Source organism: Phyllostomus hastatus, unplaced genomic scaffold, assembly GCF_019186645.2.
Source record: "Phyllostomus hastatus isolate PE091 unplaced genomic scaffold, TTU_PhHast_1.1 phas_scaffold_585, whole genome shotgun sequence".
Lineage (NCBI taxonomy): Eukaryota > Metazoa > Chordata > Mammalia > Chiroptera > Phyllostomidae > Phyllostomus > Phyllostomus hastatus.
In genome coordinates, this window is record NW_025334037.1 from 17282024 (window position 1) to 17305382 (window position 23359).

At 38.5% G+C, this 23359-nt stretch overlaps 1 protein-coding gene across 1 annotated transcript in view; it reads right to left on the minus strand.

The window, feature by feature from the left end:
- The window catches only part of DCDC1 (doublecortin domain containing 1), a 352665-nt gene that overhangs the window by 206131 nt on the left and 123175 nt on the right, over window positions 1-23359 (minus strand). Inside the window, exons 7-8 of the mRNA XM_045825425.1 lie at window positions 12731-12823; window positions 5301-5471 (exon numbers count right to left, since the gene is read on the minus strand). Coding sequence (XP_045681381.1) covers window positions 5301-5471; window positions 12731-12823 — 264 coding nt within the window. The remainder of the gene's footprint in view (window positions 1-5300; window positions 5472-12730; window positions 12824-23359) is intronic.

A 23359-nucleotide genomic window follows, 5' to 3' on the forward strand; every position in this document is an offset into this window, starting at 1 on the left:
CAGAAGGTTTGGAATAGTAAACAGGTGCTCCAAAAAGTTGTTACCTGAAGGGCTTCATAAGTATGGCGTGCACTGAGTGTGGCCACTAAAGATAAGAACAACAAGAACTGCCATCAGCCTTACAGGTACTATAATGTGACAGCAGGAGACTATACCAGGAAAAAAAGAAAAGTGACTACACGAGGCCTTGTGACTACACGAGGCCTATGAGTGCACACAGAAATGATGTTGCAAGGGTGAGACTGGTCAGATAGCAAATAATGTGATGATGGGTCATATAACTTTTTCCTAAAATTCCTCTAGTGTTCTTACATTGTGTTTTCAATTTTTTTTTAAGAAGGAACTTTCCCACAGCAGGAATGGACATCCATACTTAGGCTGTGTTTTACCTTTGTTTTAGGTCTTAGTTTTAATGTCCATTTAAACTTGGCACTGTACTATGCTATGTGATTCGGGGATGGGTCTGAGGCAACAAGGAACACAAAAAGAGCATGTCCTTTTAAGAGATGATCTTCCAATATTAAGACCTAACCAAAAGCTGCTATTTTAAATGATCAATGAGATACATGATGAGGGTGAGAAAGAAGTGAAGGCAGCCATATACGACATGAAAACGCACCCCAGGAAGTTTTGAATCACACCCTGTATCCAGTCCTCGTTGAGAACCGCTGCCCTACAAGGTGATGATGGCTACGATTGATTCCTTTGGTTCTTGAAGCCGAGCCATGGGCTTGACATATATTCAATGGAGTGATATAAATGAGCAAATAGAGAAAATTAGAAAGATGATCATCGCAATTCATTTTTATCGGATCTAAAATCAAAATGAATAGGAAAGGAGGAAAACAAGCTCTAGTAAGCCATCCCTTACAGTTACAAATGGAAAACATATTTGTTTAGTGATGTATCATCTAACACTTTGCACAGCACATGCCGTGAGGTGAGATCAAGTTGCTCACAACCAGAAAAAAATGTGGCCCTTGCCCAGAGTGAATCAGGAGAAACGTGTCTCTTCAGTTGGAATTCGCAAATTCTCCCCAGCTACCGGAGTACAAAAATCCCCTCAATTCCAGGACATTTGTAATTCTTAACATTTAGGGCCTACTTTGCTAATTCAGTTTTGTCTCTACTCTCTGCCTATTTCAGATATGAGAATTGGTTTAGAACCCACAGATCTCAGGGTTGGTGTTTTTTCCATTAGTCCAAACATATACTCCCTCCCAACAATCTGGAGGTTAGGGGAAGGGAGGAAATGCTTACCAGAAATAATACACAATATTGTATTTACAATATTTTATTTAACTTGATGTTAGAAACACATCAGCCACTTTGGCCTTCCATGAGCAGCTCCCCTTTCTCGTCTAATCCCGGGAAAGCCCCTTGTGCCTGACGCAGCACCTGACTCGGACCTCTTCCCGCTCACTGGCTACAGGCAGCGGGATTAGTGCTCGGGGCCTGGTCAGGGCTGGACAGGCCCAGAGAGATTCTCTCCTTAAAAAGACTTAAACCAGGAGACAAAAGACTCTAGTCAGATGATGATTAGCATTTAAACCTAAAGGTGAGAATTAGGGGTCATAATTTTTCTCCAAGTTCATACAAAGGAGTAAAAAGAAATCCACTGGAAGAAAGAAAACAAATTTAACAAAAACAAAGACAAGGTAAGCAAACATCAAGAACAGGAACAGAATCACAGAAATGGAGATCACGTGGAAGGTTATCAGTGGGGAGGGGGAGGAGGACAAATGGGGAAAAGGTACAGGGAATATGAAGCATAAATGGTAGGTACAAAATAGACAGAGGGAGGTTAAGAACAGTATAAAGAATGGAGAAGCCAAAGAACTTATATGTACGACCGTGGACATGAACTAAGTGGGGGATGCTGCTGAGAGGGTGGGTTGCAGGCTGGAAGAGAATAAAGAGGAGAAAAAATGGGACAATTGCAATAGCATAATCAATAAAATATATTTTAAAAAACACAAATTTAAAGCTCAGAAAGATGCTGAGAGGAGAGATTATGGGGCTTCAAGAAAAATTAATATGGAAAAGTAATAACTTTCACGTGAGACTCTGCTCTATTTCCTGGTATTAATTTCCATAAAATTTTTTTAATATGTTTTCAACAAATCCTCTTTTTATTTGAGATGGTTTGAGAAGTTTGAGTTGCACATAATCACTTTCGTCAGACCCATGTTCAGCAAACTTTTCTGTAAAGGGCCAAACAGTAAACATTTTAGGCTTCTTGAGTCATGTGATCTCTGCATCAACTACTCCGCTCTGCCATTAAACACGAAAACAGCCCTAGGCAATACAGAAACACGGTAAAACTTTGTTTACAGACACACGCAAATTTGGTGCATAACCTGTACTTTGCCAACTCCCTGGTCTAGACAGTCAACAAACAGCAATGTAAGTCCAGGTGTGCTGATCTCTGACTCTGGCCAATTTAGAATTCTAGCTAGCCATCACTGAAGATGAACTTCGGAAGAGATGCCCGGTGGCGCTCTGATGTAGAGTTGTTCCCACATGGCAGATACAACAGGCATAAATAACTGCAAGGAGCTTAAGTAATTGTAAAATGTAATAAAATGATTAGAAAGTGAAAAGTATTTATTATGTTTGTCTTAAATGTGACCTGTTCAACTGCAAATCTATATAACTTAGTTTTTATTCATAATGATATTTAACAAATAGCTCACAAAATTCCTGAAAATTTAACAGTCCGCACTCTCAAGCCGATAGGAGCCGGCTTCAGCATACCAGGTCAATAAAATCAAAGTCTCTGGAGGTGGAGGCATCAGTGTTTTTAACGACCTCCAGATGAACCTCATACGCTGCTGCACTAAGGCCGGAGGGTGGGGCTGACATCCAGGTTTCTTGGAATAGGAGAAGAAGAATTTATTCTCTGAGAGAAATTAGATGTTAAAAGGAGGAAAGCAGGGGAGAAAGGAGAGAGAAGCACATGAGGCCATTTACCCAGCAAATAGTCATAAAGCAGAGGAATGCCTTGACAGGACTAAGGCAACCAACGTCCTGGTGGGTCTGGAACGGAGAGGTTTCCTGGACGTGGGATTTTCAGTGCTAAAATCAGAAGAGTCACAGGCATGCCACTGGGGACAATGGATTTTTTAACTTTGATGAACTTTTATTAATTTAAACTTAAATAACTACATGTGGCTACCAGCTACTGCACTGTACAACACTGAGCACAAACAAATACAAGATGGCTTCTTTGCATGTATGAATTTCCTCTTTTGTTTGCTGGTATGGAAATAATTCTGAGGCATATTAAAAGGGCAATATATGGGAGGAACAATTCAGATTCTAAAGTTAAATATTTGCTATCCACTGTTGGTAGGAGTGTACAAAAGTGCAGTTATTATGTAAAATAATATAGCAGTTCCACAAAAAATAAAAATAGAACTACAATGTGACACAGTATTCCACTTTTGGAAATTTATTTGAGGAAACAAAAACACTTTTAAAACGATATATGCACCCCTGATGTTCATCACAGCATTATTTACAATAGCCAAAATATGGGTGCACTAGGTGTTAATAGATGAAAGGATAAAGAAGACATGGAATATTATTCAATAATAAAAAAAGAATAAAGTCTTGTATTTGCTACAATTCAGTTGACTACAGAAAGACAAATACCATGTGATTTCACTTATATGTAGAGTCTAAAGGAACAAAACAAACACACACACAAAACAAATCTGAAACAGACTCCTAAACACAGAGAACGAACTGACGGCTGCCAGAGGAGGGGTGAGGTTGGAGGGTGAGGAAGGTGAAGGGGAGTAAGAGGAGAAAAATGCCAGTCATAAATTAAATAAGTCACATGGACATAGTGTACAGCACAGGGACTATGGTCAATAACACTGCCACAAGGACAACCAAAGCTAATCTACTATTGTATGTCCACTGTGCTGTGACCGAAATTACTCAGAAATATACAATACATTTGTGAGGGGCAAAAACACCTTTATTGTTTCCTAGTCATGTGGTATCTGCTGATACCAGTGGGTGGGGACGCACCAGGCTCCACCCTCCCTCATCCAGCCCCTCTCTTCATCAACAGCGCACACAATACTTGGCGAAATCGCACAGTGGGTTTGTAACCAAGCCAACACTCTGGAAAAGAACAGTGCTGCTGCATTGTTCTTGACCTTGATGTCTTGAACATCACTCTCTGAACCTTTAGCTGACTAACACAGCCTATGAGAAATAAATTACCATGTTTATCATGGAATTACATTTCCTGAAAGTCAATTTTTACGTGGTACTTGTCTTATTCGAAATACAAACATGGGAATTCCATGAAAAGAAATGACTTATAGACAAAAATGTAATGTTTATAAATGTTATTTTCAGAATAAAACTGGATGTTAAGGAAGAAGAATTGTAGAGATAAAGGCTGATCAAAACACAATTACCTTGAACGTTATCACATTCAAATATAAAGGTAAGCAAAAGGAATGAATTGGTTGAGATGTAGTAATGGTTCCTTAAATGGAAAGGGCCAGACTTTGAATAATTCAAATTTTCATAATATTAGCCTCTTGAAATATGGGCTGTGAAATTATAAAACAGTATCAATTTGACAGACTTAACATGGGTCCTCTACTATGATAAAAGCAGCTGAGCGTCCTAAGCGTTCAGAACCTGAACCATTCTAGTCAGACATGACATTTCGTTCTCTTCTGAAGATGCGATAGCAAATATTCATCCAGGACACTTAGCCATTGTGTCCCGGCAAATAACCAATTCACCTTTAAGTCCAGGATATTCCTGAGTATTGATTTCACCCGGAGAACTCAGACATGGGTGGCACTCACCCAGCACTGAGTCTCTTCCTCGGAACCGTGGTTTGTACGTCAGCCACCCACTTGGCCTTTCACCTCTAATCCTATTGCTGCTGTCTGTCAATTATTAAAGTTTGCCCATTTCTCCAAGTAAGTTGTCTTCAAAAACAGAAATATATACTGACTCCTGTGAAAAAATGTTTCTTGGAAAAGTTGGCAAATGTTCACATTGAAATTTCTTCACTAAAACTAGCTTCCTGGATTGAAAAGTAGTTAAAGTTTATAAATCTACATTTCAAAGGCCTCTAGGTATTTTCTTTTGAAATACACTCCCTGAATGGTAATATTAGCACTTGAAAACCAAACTCCAGTGTGAGGAAGACAACATAAAAAGAAATTCAAGCTGAGCGGCATTGTTATAAGCATCCCCAAATGGGGCAGGAGGTTTTGTCTCCGGCTAAACCCCCGTGCAAGCCACAGGGTGACACCCACCTTGAGCTGCAGACCTCTCGGGACAAGAGTGTTGGCTGGAAGGCTTTTAATGTGTTGGTAGACGTAAGAGGAGAATTGCTCCTGCTCAGCCCGCAACTGGGGGCCAAGTTTAGAGAGATGACCTCTGTTGCTTTTGATGGCTGTCTGCAATTCATCAATCAGCCTGCTCACCTGAAGGGGTTAAATTACAAGAGCTATTAGCAAGAAGTGATTGTTGATGTCACACCTATTAGATTCTTGAGTACCTAGCTGGATGGGGGAAAACTACTACAATACAAGGATCTGAGTAGAGATCTAGCTTCCAGTAAAGGGGCCGGGAGAGACACGCATTCCTTCGTCAGCAAGTTTTGCTGATGGGAAATGTGTAACATTTGCACTTCAGTAATATGAAGCAGGTAGCCATTTACAATTGCTGAATGAAAAATATCTCTGCATATAAAATATATATACATATACCTGACAAGCTTGCCAAAAACTTTTAAACTGCTTAATAGAATAAAACTTCTTTAAGACTTTAAATAATCCAATATATGTGCCAATGACATTTGATTTTGTTATATGTATATTTGTTTTTAGAATATTTTATTTTACCATCTATATGTGATATTTAAATTTTTAATATTAATTTCATTAACATTTTTGGCCTTTTAAATAAATTCATCTGATATCTTCCTTCCAAATATCCCAAAATACAATTTTCCAAATTTCTGGAATACAATTTTCCAAAATAGCCACACTTCACAGATAATGCTCTATTCTAGGCAATATTTTGAATATATATCAATTTCTGAGTAATTCATAGAACTTTTCCAGAAACAGCAAGGGCTTAGAAACATGTATCCTTTATTTTTAAATTTCTAGATTTATAACCAGCATAGGTCAAGATATAAGCCTGACCTATGGATTATCAATAAGACATGCTAAGGATTCAGAAACAGCAAATGAATATTTTAACCAAAATAGTTTACAAATTAAAAATTATTATAATTCTTTGACTCTTCATGGTGTTTTATAAATTTATATTCTCTCTAATAGATGGGATTCTTACATAAATACTGGTTACTATTTGGTAGTGACCCAAAAGGATGAAAAACACAAATTCACTTTACCCATGGCTCTGTAAATTGATCAAATTAGACCCATTCAGAATTACGAATGACTCTGTATAGAAATCTTGGGTTAAGATCCTGGTTCTCCTATTTACTGACTGAGAGGCTCTGAACAGGTAATAGAGCTGCATCCATAAAGGGAGACCAATACTGGCCTTACCATATTAAAAATTAAATGAGATACAAGAATGGACAGCACAATAGCTCACCTGTAATAGGTGACTTGTGCACAGATTATATTATTATTTTCATATTTAAGTGTTTTCTGCATATTACATTTTCATTGTTTTTCTTGGCCTACCTTCCTATTCCAACCCCTATTTCGCAAAATTCGAAACTATTTGTTACACAGATTCTCCAACCACTTCAATGTCTAGGTAGAGATAAATATATATTTATATATATAAGATATTATATATATCTTATATTTTATTTATACTTATATTTTTATTTATATTGATTTATACATATAAATATTTATATACAAATACTTCTATATATAAAATATTACTTAAATTATATTTTACTTTTCCCAAGAACTTTAGAAGCAGTATTCTTATGAGATTAATCATCCCCTCCCTTTAAACAATCCTTTCTTCTAAATAAAAAATTGATAAACTTTTTCTCTTTAAGGGCAAGATAATAAATATCTTCAGCTTTACGAGCCATAATGTCTTCATCAAAACTATTTGGCCCTGTGGTTGTAGTTTGAAAACAGATACAGACAATATGTGAACAATAAGTTCCAACAGAACTTTCTTAAGAAAAACAAGTGATGGTCTAAATTTGGCCCCATCCTTCTGTAGTTTGCCAATCCTTCTAAGTATATATATTTCTTCTCCTTCATTTTTTTTCTTATAGGGAATACTCTGGTCCAAGTCATCATCTCCTCACCACTCGCTACCTGGATTACCAAAACACCTGCTGAGTGGTCTCCCTGGTCTCTCCCCTTCCAGTCCCTCCAGCCACCTCAACCGAATTAATCCACCTCCAGTAACATGCTGAAACCTCCAGTTGCTACCCCAGATTCCACAGCGTGGTATTCAGGATTCAACATCTTTTCTTACATTCTGGAACAAATCTATGTGCTTTCCATAGTACTGTTAAAGCTTTAAGAAAGTTGTAATATTTAAAATATGAAAATGAGAAATGATCCAATATTAATCCGTGTTTTCAGCCTCTTCTTCACTATAATATCTTCCAGCAGCGTGATAGTAAAAAATGATGAATAATGGTATTTATCATTCCAAAACTGAGACCAAAACAGGCCAGCTAACTTGCTCTCACAGTTATGTGGCAAAAATTAAAATCCAAGAATCAAAGGCCTTACACAGAAAGGCTTCATTTCTGGAAAGCACTGATCCTCTCTGAACCTATTCTCAGGGTCATATGATTCAGGAAGATATAATTTTACATAGTCTTTAAAGTATACTAAGTGTCACACAATGTATTTTGCTAGTCAGTAATATGGCTCTCTTTAATTTTATGTACTACGATACAGGTTGTGCTATATAGCAAGCCACCAAAGAGAATAAAAAAGGAATTTCGGGCTTTGATTTGAGAGCATTTTTATACATGACTGGTCTTATTGTCACAATCCATAGCCTTTCACTGATAGGGGATTTCATGTGACATCAGAAATCAACCAACCATACAGCTGATGATGTCATTTGTGGTCTAAAGGACTGTTGGTTAGAGCCTTAAAAGTTTCATTTCCTATGAATTCTTAATTGCTCCAAAAAAATCTCCATGATTTTGCTATTTTCATTGGCCTCATGATTATTTGTTAATGTATGTCAAAATTAATATGATCAATTATCACCTGTTTTTTAAAAAATAACTTAAAACCATCAAATAAGAGGTTCTAGCAAAAATTAACATATCTTAAACATATAGAAAATATATGAAGAATCTTGGCATTGACATTTTGATAAAATTCCATTCAATTTTATTAAAACTGTGTGACTTTACATATTCATAAGTCTTTTTTATTCTCAAAGTGCTACATTTTGTTCTCAGTTATTACATGATAACTTGTTACCCTTAAAAGCAGCCCTACACATGAATTAATTCACATACCAAAATAGGTAATTCAATGCTTCTGGATTACTTTACATAATATGTGATTTGATTTTTCAAATCACAGATGTCAGGAAAAGGGGGAAAATGTTCTTTAAAATTCTTCATCATGAATCTTTTTTTTCCCTGCAAATCCTTTTTTCCCCTCTCTCTACAAAGACAATGTGAAAAGGGGTAAAAGAAGACAAAACTTGACCTTTTGTGATCCCAGCATTAATGGGTCTGTTCATAATTCAATCTACGTGTGTGTGGGAGCATCCATGTGGAAACAGAGAGGCTTGAGAGACATAAAGCCTTTCCCTTTAAACATTATCTGACCCTATCAGTCCCATTCACAAAAGAGGGCTTACGTATGCATATGTTGAAAAAACGCACCATCTCATTGTGCAGCGGAAAGCCTACACATTCTACTCTTCATTCTTCGTGGAAATGCTGCACGGAAGTGACACTTGTACAGAATTTTAGAGAGTGACAAATGAGCAGAAGGTAACAAAAAAAATTGAGCATTCTGAGGAGGAAACAAACTAAACTTCTGAAAGAATGCAAATGAACACCTGTCTACAAACATGGGTGTAGGTTTTTGCATAACATGTAGGGGGTACTTTGGTCATAGTTTATGATATGTTCATTCATTCATGCAACTTGAGTTTTATTAAATTTGCAAGATGATTTGGAGTTAACACAAAATATTTTGCTTGTCATCATTCTAAAATATACACATATGAAGTTGTACATTCTGAACCACACATTCTGAACACTGTACTTGGGCTGTAATGAATGACCCTTAGAGAAGCTCCTGCACTTTCTAGTGATGAGTGCAGCTCTTTGTCTGAATTCTGTGTGACCTTGAGTTTGTCTGTGATGGCAGGGAGGACCCTAGAACACCGTGCACTGAACTGTCACTTGAAATCAACACAGAGGGCAGCAGGCTCTATGTTAGGAATACCATCTCGGCCTGCCATATACACGACAGGCCCAAAGCCAGGTAAGTGCATAAGCTGAAGACTGAGAAACTTTTTCATTCACAACATAATTAAGAATCAGGAAGGGACATGGAGATGAAAATGAGTATTTTAAACCTAAAATTTCTTCTTTGTTTTAGGCCCAAGAGTACAGTGTTTTTCAGGTTAAAAAGTGAACACAACCCAGTCTTGAATGAATGCAGACTAGAAAAGACATGGAAACTTGCGAGAGAAATTAAGTATCTCTTGATTTGGAAGCTGCAGTGTAACTACAAGGAAATCTGAATTGTATACCACTTCCTGTTCCTACCACTTTGATTACTCCCAACTTTTTACTAGTTTCCTAGACCACTTCTGAGGTGGAAAATATTTTGGAAGGAGATCTATCTTGTTTGCAGATCTATCTTGTTCCTTAGCTGCTGCCTTTATTTTAGGGTTACTTAAGAGTCTAACATCCCTGTCTACTTGTGGGTAAAGGGGCAATTAAAAACAGAGCTTTAAAAAATGTCTTCATAACTCACCTGGCAGTAGGACTACACTGATGGCAATGAGGGTGATGTCAGTAAACCTTTTGAGAATAACAGTGTGTCTCACTGACTTCTAACTACAGGAGCATAATTGACCAAGGGCCCCAGCTACTGTGCTCTGAAACCCATCACCAAGCTGGTACCAATGGGAAAAGGCTGAGTTCGTCCCAGGGAGTCCCAGAGCACCTCTGATAGAAAATTCTGGCTCAAGGATACACCACCATCTTTGCTCAACCTTCCTTCAGCCGCACAACAGTCTAGGATGCTCCCGCCCCGGCTTCCTAGCCTCTTGTCTTCACTCGTGTTCAAATGTGCCTCTCAGTCGCCCAGCCTCACCCTCCGCTCTCCTCACTTCCACTCATAGGCACTTCTTACAATGAAATCCATACACGTTGTGTATTCCCACCTTGGTGTTTACTTTTCAGACAACCTGGAATAAGAAACGTTTAAGCCAACAATCATAAATTATAGGCAGGTTTCCAGGAGACCACTTCCAAAAAGCTTGATATAGTTAACATATGTCATCCTTTCAAAGTGGTCTGATAATGTGTATATTATTATTATTCCCAGTTTCCATGTGGGAAAAATGACATGAAATCAAATTGGATTTTTAGATAAAACTCTAGGCAGCAGACATCTCAATCTAAATTTCAGGTTTTATAATGTTTAATTTAGGTTTTGAAATATCTAAATACATTCTTTTTTACTTTAAAAAAGTAAATTATTTCTCTTCACCATCACAAATTCACATCTCTGTTTATGAATTAGGGCCAAAACTTGATGCTGCTGACTTTTTCTAAACAAAATACTAGAAATTACAAATCAATATTAATATAAATCACTTTCAAATTATTTTTATAGTGTTCGGAATATATTCAGAGGTTCTTCCACACGCATGCACACACACAGGGACAAATACATATGCCCTTCACTGTGCATTTGATTTTCTAAGCCAACAAAAGGCACTGGGAGCCACAGCTGACAAAGCAAATGGACAACGAAATAAAGTCCCGTGCAGGAAGAAAGCCGAAGCACACGACACGGGTACTAAACAGACATGAAGGTCATGATAAAGAAGAAATACTGAATAAGCATAATGCGGTTGGATTTTTCACAAAAGACAATTTTCATTCCAGTGTTGCTAACAAGGTAGCATTCAAGGTGATATATGCCATACAGATCATTTTCCTGGGCCACTTCAAGCTCTGGTTCCATTGAAAGTGTAACTTGGCACAAAATATCAAAGATCAAAACAATTACAATATTTAAAAGGCAGAAAATACTTAATTTGTTCATTCTTTTATTTTCTATTTCATCTCTAATAATAATTCATGTTATAGATGTAATTTTAATTATAATAATTAGAGGTACTTATTTGCATTTTCTGAAGTTCACCATATCAAGATACATGATAGATTCATCGTAAACTTACTGCAAAAACCTAATAAAACTCTCCAACTGTGATAAAACATTTTTTCAAGTGAATAGAGGATGATGTTTAAAATTTATAACTAACAACCTACTCTTTTAACTTGTTAATATTTAAGTGGAATGAGTCAGAACTAAAACTAAATCTATACAATTGTTATTTGTTACATCTTAGTAATTACTCAAGTTGAATTTTTATGAAATATTTCCTACTGAGATTACCAATCAATGTTTACAACGTAGTCTTTAATACTGGACATACATAACTTCCAAACAATGCAGTCTGTGATGTAAGATTTGAATTAACTCAGGAAAATCTGATACGTTGTACCCGTTCACCGATTATAAAATACATAATGATCAAAGGAGATATTATCAAAATAAGAAAATAGTAAAACCCTAAAGCTAGGGTAGATTTATTTGGTAAAATGTCAAAAAAGAATTACATGGAAGTTTAGTTCACACTATCTTATTCTTTAAGTTGCTTATAGATTTTATTTACTCACAGTGGTACATGTAAATTAGCAAATCCATGATCTTTCCTCAGAAAGATTAAATGCTTTTGTATTCCAGGAAACTACATAAAAATCATTTTCTCCTTTGGCCTAACACCAATTTTGTATTAAAATTTCATTTATGGACTATGCTGTCAGCTTCACAGCATGAGCTTTGGAGAGAAGGCTTGCTTTAATAGTTCTTCATTACAATATTGCCTACAGAATCTTATGATTAGCTCACTTAGACTTGACATCTGTAAACTACAGTTTTTCCTTGATAAGAGATAACTTTGCTAGCATTTTAAAAACTCATAACAATCATTCTATTCCTAGAAAGTCAGAGAATAAAAGCAAGATTTAGTACTTATTTAAAGTTCAACAAAATTTTAATGGTTTTCCTGTTAGCATATTTTATAATTTTCAGAGCCAAGTCACATGTAATAGTTTCCTAAATTAAGAAATTCATGAGCCAAAGCGGGTGTGGTTTGAGGGTGAGAGGCAGGGATGGGGGGCTGGCGGGTGTGTTGGGGTGAAAATGAAGACAAATGTACTTGAGTGACAATAAAAAAAAGAAAAAAAGGAAATTTATGAGAAAGTATTCATAAGCATTTTTCAGAAAATCATATGATCTATTCTGTCATGCCTATAATTATTTTTCAACCTTCCCATATCAACAAAATGATTTCCAGTTTTGACCAATTTTTTTCCATAATGTCAATTTTAGGTAACTATAATTGGTTCACTACCAGACCCAAGCAAGATTTGTCTTAATTTTATAATTAGTGTTCATGTGGTTTTATAATATAGTTTTAAAAGTAAGTTCCTTACTTCTTCCCATGACTTAAGGTGTTCCTTCGCTGTCATTGAAAGAATGACTTTTTCTGTAATTTTCTCTTTCTGTTCATCCATGGCCAAGTTCAACTAGAAAATAAATAAATAAATAAATAAATGGCACCCATTTACAGCTAGTACTCACATTTATTCAAGCAACTAATTTAGCATAATCATGGAAGGTAATTTCAAATTAATTGGACACGTACATAAAAATGCATTCTATTGAGATTACATGAATTGAAAGTTCATCTTTATATTTAAAGTATTTAACCCTGAACTTTTTACTTCTACTTTTGTTGCTTTTAAATTTACTAAAATATGACTTGGGAGGAAGTCTTTCATTGCAGACATTTGACGATGATGAGTACTATTTAAAGGCACTTTATCAAAATGAGCAGAGCAGCTTTTTAAATTAGGGTCATGTTTTCTATTACAGTCTTTTATTGCCAATAGAGAATAGATTGGATGCTGATATGTCAGGATAAAAATTCAACAACATAAACCAAAAGCGAATGTCAACTCAAACACTCTACAATGGTACAAGATGGATTAAAATATTTCATGACAAAGGGTAATGTATCTTAAATACGTGGACAGTTACTTCTTTCTCATCTGCTCCATTTACAAAGCCAGATAAAGGTATTCTGCTACTGCCACTAACCCTTGTTATAAAAAGGTGAATGTAGCCCATTCTCTATTTTTAATAAATAGTCCCCATGGAAACAAAATACTGTTTTCAACAAAGGGAAAAAGTTAAACTCACACAATAATATTCGCTCAACAGATTGGTGTTAACAGAAAGAAAGAAAATAGCCTGATACAGAATCATCTGCACTGGAACCTTGAACAGTTCTTAAGTAATGGACTTGCCATGTTGTGTCTCCTTACTGAGGATTAAAAATGAATAATGACCATGTTTTTGCTTTGTTTTATTTGTTTTGTTAATGTTGTTGTTTTAAATAGGCTCTCTCAATTGTATGCCTGACAAATCATGTTTGAGTTAACATGAATCTTTAATCCATACCCTACCTGAAAACCCACCCTTACACATGGGATAAAATGGGGGTAGGGTCAACAATATGGCTTTCTTAATCTTCCTAGGCATTTACGTACACTATGCAAATAATATCAAACCTGTAAACTCTTCATCCACTGATATGTGATACAGATCAGCACATCAGAGATTTTGTTTTGGTAGACATGAAAGGCCCAGGAATCTTTAGGAGAGTGATGACTAGCCTAGTTAAGTAGTTTACAAACATTTCTATAAAGGACCAGATAGTAAATCTTTTTTAGGATTGGGGTGGGGGATATAGTTTCTGTTGCAATTACTCAACTAAGACCTTATAGCATGAAACAGATAACACATAAATAAATGAGTGTAGTTATGCCTCAATGAAACAAAAACAAACAAGTGACAGGCTGAATATGGACAGCAGGCAGTATTTGCCAATCCCTGCCCTCAACTGAGGACCACTGGAAATAAGATTTAAAGAAATCATGGAATGCACAGTATGATGACTATAGTGAACAATACTGTATGGTGTATTTGAAAGTTTCAAGACAGTAGATCCTAAGGGTTCTCATCACAAGGTTAAAAAATGCTTGGTTTTTGCCCTGGCTGGGTAGTTCAGTTGGTCAGACCATCATCCGGATTCATCAAGGATGTGGGTTCAATCCCCAGTCAGCACCCATATAGGAAGCAACCAATGATGCATTAATAAGTGAAACAACAAAAACCAATGTTTCTCTCTCTCTCTCCCTCTCTCTCTCAAATCAATAAATAAAAATTTAAAAATAACACTGGTTATTTTGTGTATCTATATGAGATGATGGATATTAACTAAACTTACTGTGGTTACCATTTCACAATACATGAAGGTCATTATGCTATACACCTTAAACTTACACGGTACCTTCTGTCAATGATATCAATAAAACTGGGAAAAATATTATTTGAGACTATTCTTAGAATCATTCCTCCCAAGGAATATTTTTCCTGTGCTGAAGTAATACAAAAAAACATATCATTACAAAAAGCCAAATATCAAACTCAACTCCATTCACGGAAGCCTATCTGTAAACCGCAACACATCAGTGTGAAGTCTCCGTGGTTATTTCTTCGCTGGGGGATTCTCATCTCAGAAGGAAATCAGTCTGCTGCAGTGTGACTGGGGAGATACCCCCCAAGCTCATGTACTCTGTACAAAATTAATTTCCAAATGTGAAACCACCCAGAGAAGATACTCTTGAAGTGAATGAAGCAAAACAAAACAAAAACATAACCACAAAACTCTCTGATGCAACAGTAGTTAAGTAGATTCATATAAGGTCTCTCAGGACCGTGACATTTAGAACTGCTTCCAAGGAGCTCTTTAAAAGGGGGGAATCTTTCGAAAGAGCTACAGTTGGAAAAATCACCTACGTTCCAACACTCAACACTCAAAGAAATCTACTACTCTACATAAGCTTGAGGGGAACACATATGAACATTACTGAAAAACACCATTTGCATAGTATCAAACAGAAAATACAGGTGTTGGAAATTAAATGGTCAACAAAACGTAAAGATACACACACGGGGTCTTTTCTGGGCCCAGAGCAGCCATTCCAAAAAATAATAGATGTTTAATAAAATCAGAGAAAATTACTGAAAGTAAAAAGTCAACTTCAGAGAGTGCATTTTCCCCCTAAGGTATTACTAGTATGCAGTGCCCATAGCACCTCTCCCTCAAGTCCCAGGACGTGACAACAGTGACAGGATTCTGCTCTCTTGTCACTTTGGAGGAAAGCACCCTGTTTCTTCATTAAAACAAAACTCATCGCTTTGATTTGTTGTAAAATATATGAAATACTTTTTGTCACTGGTGACCCTATGAACGAGTGATATCCTCAGGTTCTATCCCAGAATCGAAACTTTAACTTCAAATTAAAAAACAAAAAGTATGAAGCTTGAGGGCATTACCCTAAGTAAAATAAGTCAGACAGAGAAAGACAAATGCTGTTTAAAGGCCAATTACATATACATTTTAACCTATAGTAAGATATAATGAAATCTATTTTACAGGAGAAAATACCTCTAAAGTAAACTCTGGAGTCCAATCATTAGTATCTTTTGAAAAGGGACAGTAATCAAATAACCTGGTGTGTTCTATCTAATCCATACTGACATTCCATTTAAGTACTAGCCAAAGAGGGAAGAGCCTATTGGTCCAACCAAACTCTCAGTGTTCTGAACTGTAGTCATACATGTAGTTTTCCCTGTATTCAGAACAGCTAATGATTCGAAGGTGAAGTGATCATATGTGTTGTATGTAAAGTCCTTAGTAAATCAACATACACAACAAGAAAATTAATCTATCCATCAATAATCTGTTTTTGACCAGTAAATATTGATTTATTAATAAATTATTTGATCCATATTTCACAGATCAATACAGGCAACACAATTTAGCATAAACAACAGGACAATCGGCCTTCATATATATTGACAAGTTTCTCAATGGTCTGTTAATATACAAAAGACTGGGACAAATTACTTATTTATATATACAAAACACGGTTATAAAGGCCAGCTGCAGGTATTTTTTTTGGAAAGTGCATTTTAATAAGGTCCTATTCAGTGAGGGAACAAATGGGGAAGAAGTAGTTTGCACTACAGAGTTTAGCGCAAGAGCTCTCTCTTTTTCTAAGCACGAAATCAATCATTTGTCCAGACTGTGGGAGTCAGAGTTAGTTACTGAAAAGAGCTCCGTATATAAACAAGTCAATAACTCATTGTGTGTTATTGTCGAGCTGAAGAAGTCGGCTTTCAAAAAGCCGCCCCTGCTTCTCTCAGAATGAATGTCACTGTATTCTGGGACCGGGAGAGAGTCCTTTGTTTCCAGCCATTGCTGGCTGCCATTTATGTATGGGAACAGGAGGTGGCAGCTAGGGGTGTGGGGGAAGCCACTGTTTGGTATCATAGATGTCCAAAAAAACCCTCTGAATTTTGTCAACCTAAATAACTTGTGTCTGGAAATGCATTAATGGAATCAGTACAGAATGGCCACACACACAAAATATATTTGGTAAAGGAATTAAATAACAATGAGTCTGTATCATGTGCAGTGGGATTAGGGAGATATTTTTGGTTTCCTATTTGTCAACAAAGATGAAACCAAAATGCAGGTACTGGTTAGAAAAACTGAGATGTACAAAACTGAACCAATGAACAGGTTAACATGTCAAATAAATGCCATCTGTCCCTGCTCTCTGTTCACTGTTAAGTGTGATTCCTGGGACCCTCAAATGGGGTTTCCAAAGTGGTGAGTGTGTGAGTGTGTGAGAATTTGTTTAAAGAATGATTCTATGTGTTTAACATTCGTGATAAATTTTAGAAATTTGAACTTCCTTGACTTATTAATTTAAATATCCTCTAGAGCTTAACTGAATCTAAAATGCATAAGATATAAATATTATCATAGTCTTATTTAGTTCATCTTAAAATTTAATTGAAACCTACTATTTATTCAGAATCAAAGTAGGGACTATGGGAAACAACCAAACAAAGATTCAAGCTTTAAAATTAGGTTAGCCAAATAAAAAAAACACACAATCTTTAAACAGTAGCTTAGCTCTCAATTAGATAAAGCTGGAGTTGGAGGACAGCAGAGTGTTGGGAACTTAGAACTAAACCCACTGATCCCATTCCACACCCCCCCCCCACAGTCTAGAAAACCCCAGCACCAAACGATATGACGTCCTTCCCCAGGCAACAGCTGTAGTAGACATTTTTCTAGGCGCAAACGGTTTAATAGCAAAGTGTGGTATGGTTGAGGAGACAAATAAAAACAATAAAAAAATGACAATATATGGCATGAGGTAGGTCACAATTAATTGTTAAATGGAGGTAAAAAAAAAACAATATAACCTATAAGTATAGAGGACACAGTATTATTTGGGTACAGAGTGGTTGGAGATGGAAAGGCATAAATGATAACTGGTATCAAGCTAGGAAAAGGAGAAGTGATAATAGGGAGCAATATTATTAATAAATGTTAATTAATATTACTATCTAGTAGTTAATTACATGGTGAAACTCATTCTAAATACAATCAGTGAGGCGGCCTGACTTGGGTCTGGGAAGGGGAGGAGAGAAGGCAAGCTGAGCCTTGAAGGATAAAAGGGCAAAGCTGATCCAAGTGAGCCGGTGGGAGGTGATGGACAGACTGGCAGGAACGTTCCAAACTGGGGAGCCAGGCCTAGAGGGTTAATGTGACCCCCAGCCCCTCCCCACCACACACACACACACCTAAATCTGTTTAGGAATTTAAATATAAGTTGAAGGAAACACGCAAATGAGGGCATAAGGGAGGACTCAGTTCTTTGCCTTGCCTTGGCTCAGCCCCACCCTCTCAAGCTATCCACGCTTAACTCAGTTGAGTCTTAGAGATCCCTTAGTGAATTCGGACCTGGCTCCCACTTCTAACCACATTTTCTCACTTAGTTCCTTCTCTAAAAGCATTCAAGATGAGCACTTCTAGACTTGGGGGAAGGAACAGAATCCTCAGTTCAGAGCTGGCTGTGAACTCTGCCCCTGCCGCAAACTAGCCCTGAGACGCCGGCAGTAGTCGTGGTTCATGCAGCCCAGGCCTCCAGAGCCAGGGACTCCCCTCCCACCCTCGCTAACTCTTCAGCAAATGCCACTTCTGCCACAGGCTGTAGTTTCATGAGGACTCTTTGTTTTAAGGGAGAATTTACTTTTAAAAATAGTCATAATATTTGAAAACCAGCAAATATCACAATGGTAATATTTTAAAATAGTTATAGTTTCTCTAAGTGGATGTAAAAGAGAATTCTCCCTAATACTTTACCTTCAATTTGTTTAATATTTAAAGAAACTTAAACTGCTTTTACAATCTCCTTTCTGCCCTGTGTTTTGAAAAAAAAAAGTAATCATGGAAAAATTTAGCCCTTCGACATTCTGTGGGGAAAGGGGCACTGAGTCAGTCCGACCCAGGAGGCAGCTTAAAAACTCTCTACTGAAACATTCTGTCATGCCCTGAACTGGCCCAAGCCTGCCCCTCAAACTCACTGACTGTCTACTCCACTTCTCCCACCACCACATGCAGCTTTGGAGGGACAGAGCCATGCTAGCCAAGGAGTGGAGCCCCGGCGCCCCAGACCAGTCAGCCTGTCTCTTCAGAAAGACAGAGCCATGAGGGGAGCCACACAGAGATATAAACAGTTGGAGAAAATCTGTTCCATTAACAGTACCCAGAAAAAACTGTCCCCTAGAGCCAGATGTCTGGAGCTGTGACAGTTATTTCCATATAACTGTCCCCTTTCTGTGGTCTTTCCTTAAAGTCCATATACTACCACCTGCCGTTCCACTGAACTAACTGTATGTTTGCCTCTGTTAGCCTGAGACAGACCCCACTGATTGCAACCAACAAACCCTAACAGATAGGGCATGCGTGTCCTCACAGTCAGTGTGCCAGCACTCTAGGAGATCTGAGTGAGTCTCTAGCCCTTGCAACTCAAGGTATCCAACTCAAATTCTTAGCAATGTGGCAAGTTTAAAGTAGTCTGTCAGGTATTCTAATGGGCCACAAAACAGGGCTTGTGGTTTCAGACTTATCTACAGGCTTTTCTTTTTGGCCCTTCCACGTACAAGCTGCCCCAACCATTCCAGGCATCCCTAGAATTTGCAATAATATTACGTTTGACATTTGTAATAAAATGGTGCAACAAAACGGTATTCACACAAACAAGACTGTTGACTTCAGACATTCTGCCTCGCAAGAAAACACTTACTTCTCTCAGGGAGCATAGGACTGAGCCCATAAATCTCCCCTTGTAAATTAGGAGTAATGATTCTGAGTGCCTTTGCTGGAATCAGGAATATGTACAAGACAGACCCCAAAAACCCTCCAGAATTATCTTCTGGAGGACAGGCCCCTTGTAGTACAGGCTTTCCCCACTAGGCGAGTGTTGTTCTAGGAACCAGTCTGTATCAGTGTGTCAGTTGGTGTTGTGAGAGGCTGTGTCCAGCTTCAGTGAATGTTTTTTGAAGACTCTTTCCACATGTTTGCCCATTTCATGATGGGTGATTTACAAGCTCACCTGCCCACACTGCACTATTTAGCAGTTTTTAAACAAAAATGGCATGATCTCTGTACCCCACCCTCCCTATTCACCTGCTCTTGCCCTGAGCAACTTATTTTTTTGTTTCTTGGATGGAAAAAGTCCTCATACAGAAACATTTTGCCGATGGGGAAGAGATGAAACAAAATATGGCAGAAGGATTAAAAGGCATCAAAATTGATGAGTTCAAAAACTGCTTAAAACAGAGGAAAAACATCTCAATAGGTGTATTGCATCAAATGGAGAGTACTTTGAAGGTGACTGAAGGTGGCTTGGGAAGTATCAGGTACATGGAAAAGGTCCTTGGGCGGAGCGGTCTTCTCCTCTCCCCACAATATGGACACAGGGAGGAAGCTGTCCTGCAGCAACCCAAGACACAGCCACATGGACAAGATGGCATGGTATGCACAGGCAAAGGGAAGTCTGAAGTTTAGCTTTCCCACACTACCCTTGGTTTCTGTGTTTTAGGACATGGAAGCAGCTGAGGGTTAAGCTGGGAAGTTTGCCACAGGCTATTGGCATACAGAGGGAAAGATGGCTTTACAGTGAAGCAGCCCCACGGACCACTCAAGCCAGTGCCCAATGAGTGTCTCAATGATACCTTGGAGGAGAACTTCCAATACCAAAGGAAGTCACATTTAGGCTAGATCATGCATAAAGCACCACCATAAAAAGTGCCTGAGCCAAATGAGTGGGCTGCAGGGTCACTTACTGCAGGCCAGAAAAGCATCCGCAACCAGGAGCACAAGGGACATCCTTCCACAGGCCAGCAGCTGTCATGCCAACATACACATCCCAACAGGCCAGCATGGGGCCTTCCTCCAGTGCCTTGAGAATAGGAAAGCGCACAATCCCTTCCTCCATATACTACCTGAAGGAAACCACCAGGTACAGGAGCGTCTATATGAGACATGGAATGAACTAAAATAACTGCTTAAATTATCATATTCAACTAAGCTTTAAACTGTATTGGGAATTCATTTATTTTCCCCCCAGGATCCAGTGGGGAAGGGCTCAGGATGAAAGTGGTATTGTAGGAGGGTGCAGCCAGAGGGTCCCCAAAAGAAGGATTTGTAATGGGGTTCAGAGCTCAAGGTGTCCAGGAAATATTAGAAAGATATATAGGATGTCCTCACCCTCCAACACTGGTAGATGTCCTCACCCTCTCACATTGGTGTGAGTTGAGGGAAGTGACACATGGAGCAGGGCCATTGAGAGCTGTTTTACATAGCAACTAACCTTTGCAGCTAACCTCTGGTGTGGTCATTTAACATATCTATAACCTTTAAATGGTTGCATAGATATGTTAAATAGCTGTGGCCTTGCTCTGAGCCAGGGGGATGGAAGGAACTTCCCCCAAAGATGTAACTGGGAGGCAACTCTCTCTAGTTACAGCGCCTACGTGAAAGCTTGGAGATGATTGGCTCCACAACATGGGGCCACCCCTGCACAGACTCATGATGGAGCCCAGTAAAGCTGGAAGGATATTTAAACCCAGACTTGGTGGCCATTGGAGAGAGAACCATGCAGTTTTGGCTGAGTGAAGACTCCTGCAGCCATTGAAGAGAGAGCCATGCGGCTGTGGCAGTGGAGAGAGAAGCACACGGCTGCAGCCATGCAAGGAGGACCACACACTTTTGGCACAGGGGGACCACCCCCCACCCCGAGCCCCGCAGCCATGAGAAGAATCACCACACGACTTTAACAGAGAACCACCACGAAGCTTTAGCTGGAGATCCCAGCAACACAGTCAATGGTACTGGGAACTGAGGAAGGCCTACCAGCCGAGCACAGATTACTGGGAAGAACCGGGAGCTGCCTAAGCCATGGACTTCTATTTCTTTTCTTGAGATACGGTACCCCAGACTGAGCCAAGGGGGGAAGGAAGGACTGTGTGTGTTTGTGGGTGTTTTAAGGGACTTTGGGATTTTGACAAGGACATTAAGTCATTACTTTTAGTCTGTATAACTTAAATAAATAACTCCTTTCTTTTTCACCAGCCTCTAACATGGGGAGCTATACTTCTCTGGAGAAGGGAAAGGTGAACCTAGTACAGGGAGACCCCAGGAGAAGGAGTGGTAGCTTTAAAGTAATACAACTACTTGTACATGCTTAGTAAAGCCCACCAAAACTAGCTAGGAAGGATCTGCCCTATAAGAATAGAGTCCCTCCAGCCCATGAGGTCAATCTCTGCTTGGAGTTGGCCTGCTCCCATGTTCTCTACTATAAACTCTGGGTGTTCGGTTCAATTCTTTGTCCTCAATCACTAAGAACCTCGTTACCTGTGCCCCCCTGTGACAGTATCAGTGTCAGAAAATAACTGAGTCATGTATATATTTGCACACAAATTGCTTACACACATGTGAGAGTCTGTTGATAGAATGAGCCAAGGAACAAAGGCAAAAGCAAGAGTTATAAGTCAGCAGAGAAATAAAATACAGTCCGATTGTAATTTTTCAGGGAAATTGATAAGCTAACACCTGGGGAGTTGAGTAGGCCAATTAAATATATCAAAACGTTTTAGTTGTTTACGGATGCTCCAAAAAACTTGAGAGTTCAGCTGAGAAGCATTTGTGACAGGCTGCCTCTGTAGCATTTCTGCTTACCGTCCCACTTTAATCAGGCCAGTCCTGCACCGTTTCCCACACAAGAACATTTTATTACTTTAGGCAAAGTAATGAACCGTACTTTCTCTCACCCACGTACATAGCTATGTGAATCAGAGAACTCCTTTAGAACCATAGTTAGGACTCGGGCCCAAAGGATAGACCAGATAGGTCACTATCCTTATAGACCAGCATCAGAATATAGGTTAGGCTACCTGTGATGCACCTGACATCCCCGTTATGGCCCAGCTTTGGTCCAACCTCATCTGTGAAACCTACCCTGGCTTTGGCATCTCCCCCTAGGCATAGATGAGCCAAAATATACTGCCATATACTACGGATAGTGGTCCTCCCACCTCCCTTCCTTCTTCCTTGTATCTAGTATTTATACTGAATGCCAGTGCTGATATACACAATGCACTGTATTGGTAGCTGATCATACAAACACCAACTAGACGCCCCTGGATCTTCAGAGGGCCAACAGTCCATTGAGAATTGCAGCTCAGCGGTCAGCTTTTCCCTGATTGTTTTCCTGCATCCGTCTCCGAGGCAAATGACTATATCTTACAATCCTCCTATAACCAGTGAATCCAACCACAACAGTCAGGCAGCAGATATTCAATAAATGGCCATGGTGGATTAGTAGTGATAGATGAGAATCTTCAGGTTCTAAGTGATTTTATTTTTCTTTAGACAACTGTTTCCTAAACTATGTGCTAGGTATTAGGTGATGGGCACTCTGTGGTCAAATAATATTCTTAAACAACAGGTTAAACCACGGTATACGGGTTCGTTACAGCATGGCTCCTCAAACAGCCTTTCATGTGTTTAAATATGTGGTTAACGACCATGAGAGCATCTCTGGAGAGTCCAGCCAGATGTACTTCTA